Here is a 13,041-nt window from a genome sequence, read left to right as displayed (position 1 = left end):
CTGCCTTAGAATATGGTGTGCATTTATTTTGGCTTTCACTGGATTGTAAACTGATGAACACTGAGTAAACTTTATTCCTCATCACATACTCTAAAGGATTTTGTATAGTACTGGTCATATCAAAAGAACTTAGTAAATGCTGGCTAAGTGGAAATCAATTGATTTTACTAATTTTAAAGTGGTTTTCCAACAGTTGAAAGAAAAACACAGTACATAAAGATAAGTAAATGAAATGAACAGCTTTATAACATGGATGTGACTGGGACAAGACGCTGAGACTGATGTCATTTGAACGCACAATGTGCCCTGATAACATCCTTTCTTCTGTGTTCTCCATTGCAGGTCTGCTTAGTGGCCTATCTTGGCTTGTTTATGCTTTGTGTCTCATATCAGGTTGACGAACGGACATGTATTCAATTTTCTATGAAAGTAAGTTGTGATTGTTCTTTCTCTTTTATCATCACATAGAAAGAAACTCAAGTACAAAATAAAGGAGTGCCTTCTGAAGGGGTTGCATATCTGATTAGTCTAGAAATTGCATTTTTAGGCAGGCCAAAAAATGTTTTAGGAGGGCATTGATCCAGACCTCAAAGGTAATGCTGATTTTTTTTTTTAAGTCTTAATTTCCATGAACTGGGTTGGCCTGGAGGATATGAAGTCTGTCCTTCAATGCCCTTAAAAGGAATATTGAAAATTCATCAGTTCAACAAAACACTTGGCCAGAAAAAAGGTATCTCTTTCAGTGCCCACTTCCATATCTCGGGGGTTATTTGGGATATTTTAATAATGAAGCAGTCTAAGTGTATTTCCTCTTGTAGGTGGGATCACTGAGACAGAAAAAGTACATTGGGTGCATCCAAATGCTCTGTGCCAAGACTCTCAGGGCAAAGTGGGGGACGGGCGATGGGATATGCGTGGTTTGGCAAGCGTGTGTGTCTTTCATTTGTGTGTATCTTTTTTCTGTGAGGGACAGTGCATTTGGCTGGAGCCAATTCAAGTACACAGCACTTTCACTGCACAACAGAATCTACCCCAAAGGGAAGCAAAGACACTCGTTTTCAGAGCGTGAGGCCATAGACACAGAACTTAGCAATCAGAGCTAGTAGAAAGCAAGTTCATACATTTTCTCTCAACCACTGTAGCAAAGAATACAAAGCTTTCTTTAATCTTTTTTTTTATTTTGTCCACTAACTTATTTTTTCTTCTACAAGAAAACGTATAAAAACTGGATTTTTTTGTTCACTGCAGTGAGAAAACATCAGACATAAAAGTAAGTGAATGACATTATTTGGAAGTTACTAAGGTGAAAAAAATAAGATGTGTTGGAAGATTCCAGTATAATTGAAGCTGTTGACATAAAAAAGCAATGGGATGATATCTTTGAAAATCATGCTATAAAAAGTAACTAATAGGGCCGGGCGCGGTGGCTCAAGCCTGTAATCCCAGCACTTTGGGAGGCCGAGACGGGTGGATCACGAGGTCAGGAGATCGAGACCATCCTGGCTAACACGGTGAAACCCCGTCTCTACTAAAAAAAGAAATACAAAAAATTAGCCGGGCGAGATGGCGGGCGCCTGTAGTCCCAGCTGCTCGGGAGGCTGAGGCAGGAGAATGGCGTAAACCCGGGAGGCGGAGCTTGCAGTGAGCCGAGATCGCGCCACTGCACTCCAGCCTGGGTGACAGAGCGAGACTCCGTCTCAAAAAAAAAAAAAAAAAAAGTAACTAATAGAATACAAAAGTTTACATTATAATAACTAATTTTTAAAAGCTGGTTACACAAAATATATGACATTATCCTACAGAAAAAATAAAAGCTATTAATGAGCATAGAAAATACAATTATCTATCAGTGGTGGGATTATATCTGCATTTTTCAGTTTTTCTCTAATTTTGAAATGTTCTCCAATAGGTAAAAAATTAATAGATACTACTTTTTTAAATGATGAAGTTAGAATTTTGGTGGATATGCCTTCATTTGGAAATTATACTTTTCTGTCTGAGAATTTTCCTTGAAAGAAGGCCAGATAGTGTAGACATCAGTCTATGTTTACTATTTTTTTTGTAGAGGTTTGACTAAACAGCAAGGCTTGGTGATTTAAAAAAAAAAAAAATGAAGCCAGAAAGCTTAGTAAGAAATGGCCTGTTAAATTACATGAACTTCATCCAGTGGCTGAAGAACACCTCAAACTAGGTTTTTATTAGTTTATGTGAAATGCCTTCATTTTCCCCCGAGATGATCCCAGAAAACAGCAGAGGCAAAAGCATCAGCTTAAGAGAGGCCCCAATGCCATTTCAACATCTGCACCTTAGTTAAAATAGGGAGTAAGAGAAAAACAAAAAAATAGAAAAAAAAAAATCACTGCCAATGTCAGCCAGGTTGAGGATTCCCCACTAGGAAGATCTATTAGCTGCCTCTTTTTTCCACCGGTGACAGGCATTGACAAATACTGAGGCACTTTTCTCTTCTCCTGAACATGACCTTTCTTGATGCTTGCTGCTAGCTCTCTAAGGTTGCATGCTACATTATCTTCAGTTTGAAAGTGAGCTTCAGCCCATCTCCAGGTTTTCCAATGACACAACAGGGGACAGCTGACTTCCCTTATGCTTCTCACACTACTGGGGGGGTGGAGGCATAACATGCATCTTCATAGGGCGTTTCTCATCAGCATAGCCGCGTTTTGGTGTCCCCATCTCAGGACCCTGGCTTAAGCTTTGTTGGAGGATTTATTTCCTCCTGTTGAGTGCCCAGATAGCCAGGACAAGCAAACAGGCCATGATGACAGTCTCATTGTAGTCAGCATGTGTGCACACACACACGCACCATCCCTTTCTCTTACAGACTATAGTCACGGGCCCTTTTTTTTCTCAAGCTGAGACAGCCCTCTGGGGGGTCGGGAATTGGGGGTGGGGTCCTTTCGCAGGCCCTCGATGCCACCAGCGCTTTCCTTCTTCCTCCCTGGGCTCTGCCTCTGGTCTTGGCTGGGCATCGGCCGCAGGTCGCGCTTCCTGCCTTTCCTAGTGGCCTGACTTTCTCAGGGCTCCCTGGAGGTTTGGAAACGTGTAGGGGGCATGTGCCTGCGGAAACATTCCGGGACACGTTCCCTCCTGTCCACATCCAGGAGGCCCTGAGCTGCTGCGGAGCCTCCTCCCAAGCGGCGCGCTGCAGAGGGGCCCTTCTCGTTCAGGCCACCGGGGAAGGTAATTAAATTGGAGCAGAAACACCCTCCTCCCGAGGTCACCGAACGTGAAAGCTGCAGGCCGGGTACCAATTAAAGGCAGCGAGCGAGCGGAGACGCGCCCGGGCGCTGCTGTTACATAAGCGCCCGGGGCCACCGCGCCTCCGCCCGCTGCGCAGCGCCAGGCTGATGGGCTGACACCCGCAAGACAGATGCCTCCGGCGCCGGGCTTTTATCAAGATATATTTGCTCGGATTCCCAAGGTCATCGTAAACACTCTTCCTTATAGTTTATTCGTGTCGTGTAGGTAAAACAAGCCACTTGATTTTAAATTACAGATTCTAACTCAGAAGCTTGTTGCTGTCAGATGAGTTAAAAGCCATGAAGGAAGAATGCCACAGCGCTGCAGATGCAGCCCGCAGGCTTTAGGGGGATCGAGTATGTATTTATGTCTTAAAATGGATAAGAAACTTCATTCCGTGGCTTCTTCTAGTTTACTTGGCCTGATGCTTTCCCGACTGGGAGAAGCCGAGTCATTATGTGTGAGATAGATATGCACGATGTAAATTTATTCATACTCAGGGAAGCTAAGGGGCATAGTTTTTCTTTGTGTTCTCCTTGGGTCTAGCATAAACGGTTCAATTAAAATTGAGCAACCACTGTGTTTGTGTAAATGTTTACATCCTTCCTACAAGCCAAGAATGCGTTGTTACTCCCACATGACAAAATAAGACAAAGGCAGCCGAATTAATATCCTCAGTCCTGAGAACTGGCAGCTCTTTCCATCCCTACTAATTTGCTTATTATTTCACAAATACTTAAATAGTGCTCCTGTATACCAGACGCTGTTCTAAGCTCTTTACAGACATCAACTCTTTTGATCCTTGTAATTATCCTGTGAAGTAGGCGCTATTATGATCATGCCAGGTATACAGATGAAGAAATACAGGTGCACAGGGATTGATGAATTTGCCCAAGGACCATGGCTAGTGAGGGGAGAACCAGGATTCCGACCCAGGCAACCTGACTCCCTGGTTCACTCTGTTAATCGTCAGCCAGTAATGCTGCGCGCTTGTTAAATGGTCTTGGGCACATCTTTTAATCTCTGAGCCAAAAAGTCATCTTTTAAAATAGAAAAAATTCCCATTTTCAGCAAATGGATTTTTGTGACTATCATGAATAAAATATTTTTCAACTATTTGAATTATTTGCAGATTGAGAATGAGGGATTATTGTCATTGCTTCAAGATATTGCCCCAACAAATGTTACAGAAAATTGCTATCTAAGGAGCTGGCTGCAGTGGCTCATGCCTGTAATCTCAGCACTTTGGGAGGCTGAGTCAGGAGGATCACTTGAGGTCAGGAGTTCGAGACCAGCCTGGGCAACATGGTGAAACCCTGTCTCTACCAAAAAAATAGAAAAATTAGCTGGGTGCAGTGGCACACACCTGTAGTCCCAGTTACTCAGGAGGCTGGGGCACGAGAATTGCTTGAACCCAGGAGGCAGAAGTTGCAGTGAGCTGAGATCAAGCCACTGTACTCTGTCTCAAAAAAAAAAAAAAAAAAAGGAGAAGAAATTGCTATCTAAGGATGTATGTATGTTAGAGGTAGGAAGGTTTTCACAAGAACCCTACCCCGCCACTTCCATCCACTGATGGCGATAAAACAAGTAGAGAAAACTCCATTTGGGGCCATTCTACTAAGCAGATGACTACTAGGTGGGAAATGATCACTTTAACCTGGGCCTTCCCTGCTAGTAAAGTCATAGAGATACTATTGTTCCCAGAGCAAACTGTTCCCAGTTTTCTGCTGGCTGTACTGGGAACACAGCTACAATGGGTACACACATACACACACACACACACACACACACATTCACAGAGCGTGGTCAAGACAATTTAATTTGGCTTTTGGCACCAAGAGTTTGAAGTCAGTAATCAAGCCTGAATATTTCAGAACAACCCAGAATTGTTCAAATACTCTGCTGCATTGGTCCTACAAAATAAATCAATAGTTTTAGGCTAAAAACTCCAATTTTTGCATAAAGTATAGTCACTGAAAATATTGAGGTCCAGACGAAGTGGTTCACAGCTCTAATCTCAATACTTTGGGAGGCTGAGGTGGGAGGATCACTTGAGGCTTGGAGTTTGAGACCAGCCTGGGCAACATAGCAAGACTCCATCTCTTAAAAAAAAAAAGTTTTATGATGGTGCCACTTTGTATTTATCTGGTTCTCTTCCTCCAAGGAACACTAATATTGAGTATAATCCTTGTTATGTCCCTGAGATATAAGACGTTTCTATAAACTGTTTCACAGATGAAGATACTTAGGTTACATCTGACAATCCTTTAAATGATTTGAAAAGGAAAAAGAATGTGTTTAAGATCCCTTTGATGAAAAGATCTAAAGAATCCATGATACTAATTAAGATGTGTTAAGAAAATAAATGGCTTTAACTTATTCTACTCTCTTCCAGTGACCTTAGATATACAGTCAAGCTGTATGTAATCCCTGATGGATTCCCTTACAGGCAAACCAGACATAAGCTTAGGGCACCAGCAACCAGTATGTACACCCACACCCACACATACATGCACACATACCACTCAAGAAAGAGAAAAAGTAAAAATGTAAATACAGAATTCCAAATTTAAGACTTGAAAACGCTTGAAATCATCACTGTGTGGAAAACACTCATTTGGAGGACTTTTGCACACATATTTTACAGTGTCACATGTATGTTTTAATTTTGAATTATATATAAGGGAAGGTGGGGGAAGGGCATCATCTTTTCAGAGCTACTTTCATCGGAACCTGGAAATGACTGGAACTAATATTAGTTTGTGAAGAGGCCATTCACCAGAATTGTTCTCTGTAGAGAGCAACTTTTGACTGTGGTAATATAATTCTTGCACTAAGAACTGTGTATGCTAGTCTCAAAAACTAGGGACTCTGAGCCTTACCTAGAATCTCAGCAGGTGGACCATTAAGAGCAACATTTCTAGCAGGTGAGTTCAATCACAAAAATATTTCTTGTTCCATAGATTTTATTGTGGTCATGTCAGTGAACACCCACAAGTTTTGCTCAGAATGTTTCAGGTGTAAGCTAAACCTCTAAATTATTCAGAGTTCTCACAGTCCTTTAGCAGCAGAGTGAGAACTTTAACCAGACTTTTTCAATCCAAAAGTTAACCTGGAGGCCAACAGGGTTCAAAACCTTGGTGACTGAGGAACCATTTAGAAGTGGATTTCACATGGTCATTATTGGGCTTGGGGTACGTTTCACAGGCAGTGAAGCTGACATCAAGTTACTTGACTTCTGGAGCCATAATTTGTTTTCTCCCAGCAACCTCTTGCTGGGGATTCTCATGTTTATGGATACAGTTTGGCAATCACTACATTGAATATAGTCTTTTAAAAAATGAACCTATTCTATTAGTTGACCCATCATTGCTAATTTTGGCTCACACAGTGTTTGCGTTACAGAAGCCTGTTCTTTACTTCCTAGTCTTGTTTCAGCCTTAATATCAGAAGTTCCTGAGTTCAAAATAAGCACAACATGTCATCCAGGGATGGCTAGCTTCTTTGGGATTCATCTAAACTGTGGCAATATCTTGACGAAAACATCCCACAATACAGCTAATATGGTTGTCATAACTCTTGAAAAGGGCCCAACATCTGGATGGCAAGTGCAAATGTGATCAGGGTTTAAGAACTACCTGCTAATAAATAAACATGGAAGTATTTCTGTGTCTTAGGTGCTGTGTTTCTAAGAAGAGACAGCCTTTCCATCAGCAAATTTCTGGGAGAGAAGAAAAAGAACAGTTTTGATAACTTAGCTTTGCAAATCATCATCCAATGTTCTTTGTAACCAGAAAGGTTTTCTTCTGCTTTCTTGCAGCTGTTATACTTTCTGCTGAGTGCCCTGGGCCTGACGGTCTGTGTGCTGGCCATGGCCTTTGCTGCCCACCACTATTCGCAGCTCACACAGTTTACCTGTGAGACCACACTCGACTCTTGCCAGTGCAAACTGCCCTCCTCGGAGCCGCTCAGCAGGACCTTTGTTTACCGGGATGTGACGGACTGTACCAGCGTCACTGGCACTTTCAAACTGTTCCTACTCATCCAGATGATTCTTAATTTGGTCTGCGGCCTTGTGTGCTTGTTGGCCTGCTTTGTGATGTGGAAACATAGGTACCAGGTCTTCTATGTGGGTGTCAGGATGCGCTCCCTCACCGCTTCCGAGGGCCCCCAGCAAAAGATCTGACATTCTTGCTCAAAGCTGCGAGAGAAAAATAGCACATGGAGTAGCTAAGGTTATACAAAAACAAATTTTTAAACAAAGAAAGGAAAAAACATTGACAACAAATAATAGTCACTCTTCTAAATGAATATTTTTATATTTTTATGAAACAAAATAGCATTTCTTCAGGTCTCTATTTTTTTTTTAAAACATTCTTCAAGAGAAAGCAAGATCCAAACTGATTTTGGAATATTAAAAGTTAACAGAACACTGAACAAGGAAAGAATGGCATAGCTCTATCTTTACAGTCTGGAGTTAATTCATGTTACTCATTTTATCCATTACTTACATAATCTTCTTTCCTGTTAGTCCAGTTTGATGGTGTGAATGGTGAATTTCAGGCCCAGTTGCTAAATTTTGTGGCATCTTCCTCTGGTCCTTCTTACCTCTAGTCATCAGCGCCACACTGTCTTGGAGACAGGCAGGGGGTGGAGGAAGAGCTGAGTCTCTTTATTTTCCCTGGTAGAGACGTCTTCAAGGCATGAAATAGCTTAAAGAGCAGAATAGAAACGGAAGAGGCTTTGCAAAAGGCTAGATAATTATAAACACCTGGGTTGGGGCGGCGGCCCCCCCTTCTCTTCAGCTCCCTTAGCTTGGCTCTGTAAGTAGATCACTTGCTAAATGCTTTAGATGATTGCCTCTCAATAATTGAAAGGTGGTGGTAGTTGTATTCTTAATGATGTAGAAGGTTTAAAAATAATTACATTATGCTTCTATTCTATCATCTAAAACAAATCATTAAAACTAATTTCTAGCTAATTGTTAATTATAATTATGCTCAGAAGTCTATTTAATGAGCTCTGGCTGTAGTTACGCTACACTGTCGGTGTTAAGAGAAATTACTCTCACAAGAGCAGAGGCCTGAAGATTCTCTCTTCTGAAAGCCAAGCACCACAAGGAAAAAAAAATGTGATTAATAGCTCAGGTTAAAAACACTCATTTAAACAAAAACAAGAGCATTTGTAATAGGAAGTGTTTATACAAATAGCACACTTGTGATCTGTTGAAAATTATCTCTCTTGGCAACCAACCTATGTCTGAGGAAGATTGGGTAATGCTGATGTGTTCCATTCATGAAACTGTATTTGATACATAATCCTATTATTAATTCGTATGCTTAGTCAGCCTAGAAAATCAAAATAATATTCTGAAGTTCTTATTTGAGAAATATGGCCTTGAATCGGAGGGTAGTTTTAGTTGTTTTGTTGTTAAGTAACTGTGGTTTAAATCACAAATGCCCCAAGGTGGGGAGACTTCCCTCTGTGACTATTGTTATTTTTAAATTCTGAACTGTCCGTATTTTAAGGAAAAATGGAAATTCATGAAACACAAATAGTATCAAGAACTTTCTCTATCAGTATGCTTTGTTGAAAGCAGAAATTAAGAATAATAATTGAGTTCAATTCGCCTCTCCGCATTGCCTATTGATATACTTTACTAATCAAGAAATTCTAACCTAAAAAGAAAACATTTTCTTGTTTGTCTTAGAAGAAAGTGGAATAATTCCATGGATTGTGATAACGATGTCCATTTCTACACAACATAAATATCCAGTATAAAGGAAAGCGTTAAGTCGGTAAGCTAGAGGATTGTAAATATCTTTTATGTCCTCTAGATAAAACACCCGATTAACAGATGTTAAACCTTTGAATGTTTTGATTTACTTTAAAAATGGCCTTCCTACACATTAGCTCCAGCCAAAAAGACACATTGGAGAGCTTAGTGGACAAGTCTCCGGAGCAGAACTGCTCACACACAAAAGTTACACCAACAGAATACCAAGAAGAATGATGAGGATCTGTAAAATACCTTGTGCCCTGTTTAAAAAAAAAAAAAAAAGCCAGTAACTGAATCCGTTTTGATTTTTGATAGAGTTTCCTACACAAAGAAGAAAATAACTGAGAATCTTTAAAGAGTAAGAAAGTGGCACTTTAATGCTAGTAACCGTGAATTAGGCACCACAGAAAGCGCATCCTGAATTTCTTTAACAACAACATTTTATAGTGAACACTGCAAGTTTTTATATTTAAAAATTAAGACTCTGTATATCCTTAAGGTGCTCTAGGCTTTACCAGTGATTCACAGGGTATTTCAAATGGTAGAATCATTTTAGCTTCTATGCTTCCTTTTTCTAAATAATGCAACCTGTAAGAGCTGACATTGTAATAAGTGCTATAATAGTATAACCATATAATAGTATAATATGTATCCTATATATATATAAAATGGGGATATTACTGTGGTATGATTAAATCATTCTTACGTCGCAAAGAGAAAAAAAGTCATAAGTGAATAGAAAGAACTAAACAGAAAAGAAAGAAAGAAAAGATTTCTTTGCTATGAGCTCGCTGTATATTGATAAGTGTAAGAATTGTGTTGCATGAATAACTGCTCTGGGCTGGATTTGAAGTATTTTGATGTTGTGTTTTGCAAATATTGAAGTTACAATAATGGCAACAGAAAAGGAACAGATACACAGCTTTACACTTAGCAAAATGTTACATTTAAAATCTGACAAGGCGCCAAGATGGTGACTGTCTCCTCTAAACTATGAAAGAGTAAGATTTGCGCAACCCTCCTCCTCTTCCACCTCCTTCAGGAGAATTAAATGAATCAAGACTTTGGAAAGATGGGGAAGAGCCGGGACTTGGCAGTACTTGAAATAGGAGGAATACAGCAGCCTAAATGTACAGACTTTGTAGCCGAGCCCACTCGATCGGTCTGTGCCTTCACGTGACCACCATCTGTGCCTCCCTCGCTCCATCCAAATTTGTGTAGGCTGCTCCTTGGAGCTATGCCTAAAGTATAGCTACATCAGAGCCCTGGAAACTGTAGTCAAGTAACAGGCCTCACTTTTTTTTTTTTTTTCCTTTGGATTAAAAGTGTATATCTCTCTACTGAGGGATTTCCAGCTTTACACTCAATGGGTTGTTCTGACAGTGAGAACACATTATATACATGTTTTCTATTCATGTCCAGGGCATGAGAATCTTAATATTCTTGTACTTCCCTTTTTGCATGCAGTGTGTCTGGAATATATTTATAAAATTTTAGCAAAGGGTGAGATCAAGGAACAAGGGTAGAGTGGTTATTTAAAGATAATCAGAAATGAACTTCAAAGCTGCCCTGCAAAACCAATCCCTTCCTATCATGAAGAGTACCTTCATATTTTCTAGAGATTGTCTCCGAACCATTGCTACATAGCCATACATTTCTGTAAATCATGTTGGCTATCAGTTCTTACTATTCTCAGAGCACTCTATCATGTTTTTAGGTGTACATTGTGTATTCAGGATAGCATTAAAAAGAACTGATGGCAAATGTATTGAGTCGCAGTGGAAACATTTGTTTGGATGACGAATTAGTGGTTTAGCCTTTGAAATGAATACCTTGAATCATTTCTTCTGATTTTCTAGTAGTTTATTATCTCAAATGATTATTATCCCCTTCAGAAATACTGGTCTGTACTTTGGTGTTGTGGTTTCATTTTTCTGACATTGATCAAATAGCAAATACGAAATAAAACATTTCTACATGTTTGACATGGTTGTTTTTAAAGGGGATATGTGTAATGCTGATTTTCTTTATTAATAAAATTTTCATAATCTCTGAAAACACTGTTTGGATGTGCTTTAAAGTAACTTATGTTACAAATGAACTGGTCCACATAAAATCTCTTGTTGGTGTTTATTTCAAAAATCTGTTTTTGGAAAGACAAAAACTAATATTTATTGTGACTCCTTTGTTCCACTGACTGTCTCTGTTTTGCTACTCTGTGTCCGTCCTAGAAGTCAAGGTTGTAATTGCTCCCAAGGCAAAGAGAGTCTGGCTGCAAAAAGTCTTGTAAAACATACCTGGAATGCTGATTCTTACTTTATATCTACCAATAGCAACTAAAGTTTGTCCTAGAGAATGGGATGCACATATACTCAGTCATATTCTCTATTTTATTATAAAGAAAAACAGACAGCCTTTTCCATTTCAGATCAGAACCCAAGGACTCCCTCTTACCAACTCTGAGGCAATTTAAATAGTTGATTATACTGTAAAATACAGTGGTTCTTTTTATGTTTTTAGTAAAGCCCAGGACTCATAAGCCCAGGACACACTCTCTTTTCTGGACTTTCTTTTCTTTTTCTTTCTTTCTTTTCTTTTCTTTCTTCTTTTTTTTTTTTAATTATACTTTAAATTCTGGGGTACATGTGCAGAATGTTCAGGTTTGTTACATAGGTATACACATGCTATGGTGGTTTGCTGCATCCATCAACTCATCATCTACATTAGGTGTTTCTCCTAATGCTATCCCTCACTTAGCCCCCTACTCTCCAACAGACCCTGATGTGTGTTCCCCTCCCTGTGTCCGTGTGTTCTCATTGTTCAACTCCCACTTATGAGTGAGAACATGCGGTGTTTGATTTTCTGTTCCTATGTTAGTTTGCTGAGAATGATGGTTTCCAGCTTCATCCATGTCCCTGCAAAGGACATGAACTCATCCTTTTTAATGACTGCATAGTATTCCATGGTGTATGTGTGCCACATTTGCTTTATCCAGTCTGTCGTTGATGGGCATTTGGGTTGGTTCCAAGTCTTTGCTATTGTGAATAGTGCCGCAATAAACATACGTGTGCATGTGTCTTTATAGTAGAATGATTTATAATCCTTTGGGTATATACCCAGTAATGGGATTGCTGGGTGAAATGATATTTCTGGTTCTAGATCTTTGGGGAATTGACACACTGCCTTCAATGGTTGAAGTAATTTACACACCCACCAACAGTGTAAACACGTTCCTATTTCTCCACATCCTCTCCAGCACCTGTTGTTTCCTGACTTTTTAATGATCACCATTCTAACTGGTGTAAGATGGTTTCTCTTTGTTGTTTTGATTTGCATGATGGGCTTTTTTTCATATGTTTTTTGGTCGTATAAATTGACAAATGGGATCTAATTAAACTAAAAAGCATCTGCACAGCAAAAGAAACTATCAGTACAGTGAACAGGCAGTGTACAGAATGGGAGAAAATTTTTGCAATCTATCCTTCTGACAAAGGGCTAATATCCAGAATCTACAAGGAACTGAAACAAATGTACAAGAAAAAAACAACCCCATCAAAAAGTGGACAAAGGATATAAACAGACACTTCGCAATGATCCGGACTTTCTAGCATTCGTGTTAAGGTGGTAGGGCCTTGAGTTACAAGTCTGGCTGCCACTTACTGCTGTGTGACTTTGGGCAAAGCATTCCATCTGTAGTTTCCTCATGTGTAAAGTGGAGAAAAATATAACTACCTCACAGCATCATGGGGAAGGTTAAATGAAACAGCACTTACCAGAGCAACTGGCTTCTAGATGGTGCTTAACACACATTTGGTTTCTTCCTACCTTAGCCCAGTTCCACATAGCCTGGGACTGGTCTCCTCATTGCTGCAGGCTCCTGTCCTCATATCAAAGTAGAAAAGGAGCTCTGCTTTGCTGTCCGTGACTTCCTTTTTGTAAACCAGAAACATGAAATGGGTCTCAAACATAAATCCTGCTTTTAAAATAAGATAGCACCAACTTTT

The 13,041-nt window shown here is 39.8% G+C and overlaps 1 protein-coding gene across 12 annotated transcripts in view; it reads left to right on the top strand.

Moving 5' to 3' along the window:
* Positions 1-9,321, top strand: part of SSPN (sarcospan) — a 108,692-nt gene extending 99,371 nt beyond the window's left edge. For 6 of the 12 annotated variants that reach the window (XM_033222620.1, XM_033222618.1, XM_033222621.1 and 3 more), the window contains 2 exons: positions 343-429; positions 7,079-9,320. In XM_033222620.1, the coding sequence (XP_033078511.1) occupies positions 343-429; positions 7,079-7,444 (453 nt within the window). In that variant the 3' untranslated portion in view covers positions 7,445-9,320. Of the gene's footprint in view, positions 1-342; positions 430-7,078 lie in introns of all 12 variants that reach the window. The other 6 variants (XM_033222622.1, XM_033222623.1, XM_033222616.1 and 3 more) reach the window with 2 other exon arrangements.
* The last annotated feature ends 3,720 nt before the right edge of the window (positions 9,322-13,041 follow it).

Source organism: Trachypithecus francoisi, unplaced genomic scaffold (genome assembly GCF_009764315.1).
Source record: "Trachypithecus francoisi isolate TF-2019V2 unplaced genomic scaffold, Tfra_2.0 Lachesis_group11, whole genome shotgun sequence".
Taxonomy (NCBI): Eukaryota; Metazoa; Chordata; class Mammalia; order Primates; family Cercopithecidae; genus Trachypithecus; species Trachypithecus francoisi.
The sequence above is the reverse complement of the archived record's forward strand: the minus strand, read 5'-3'. Positions and strand labels throughout refer to the sequence as shown.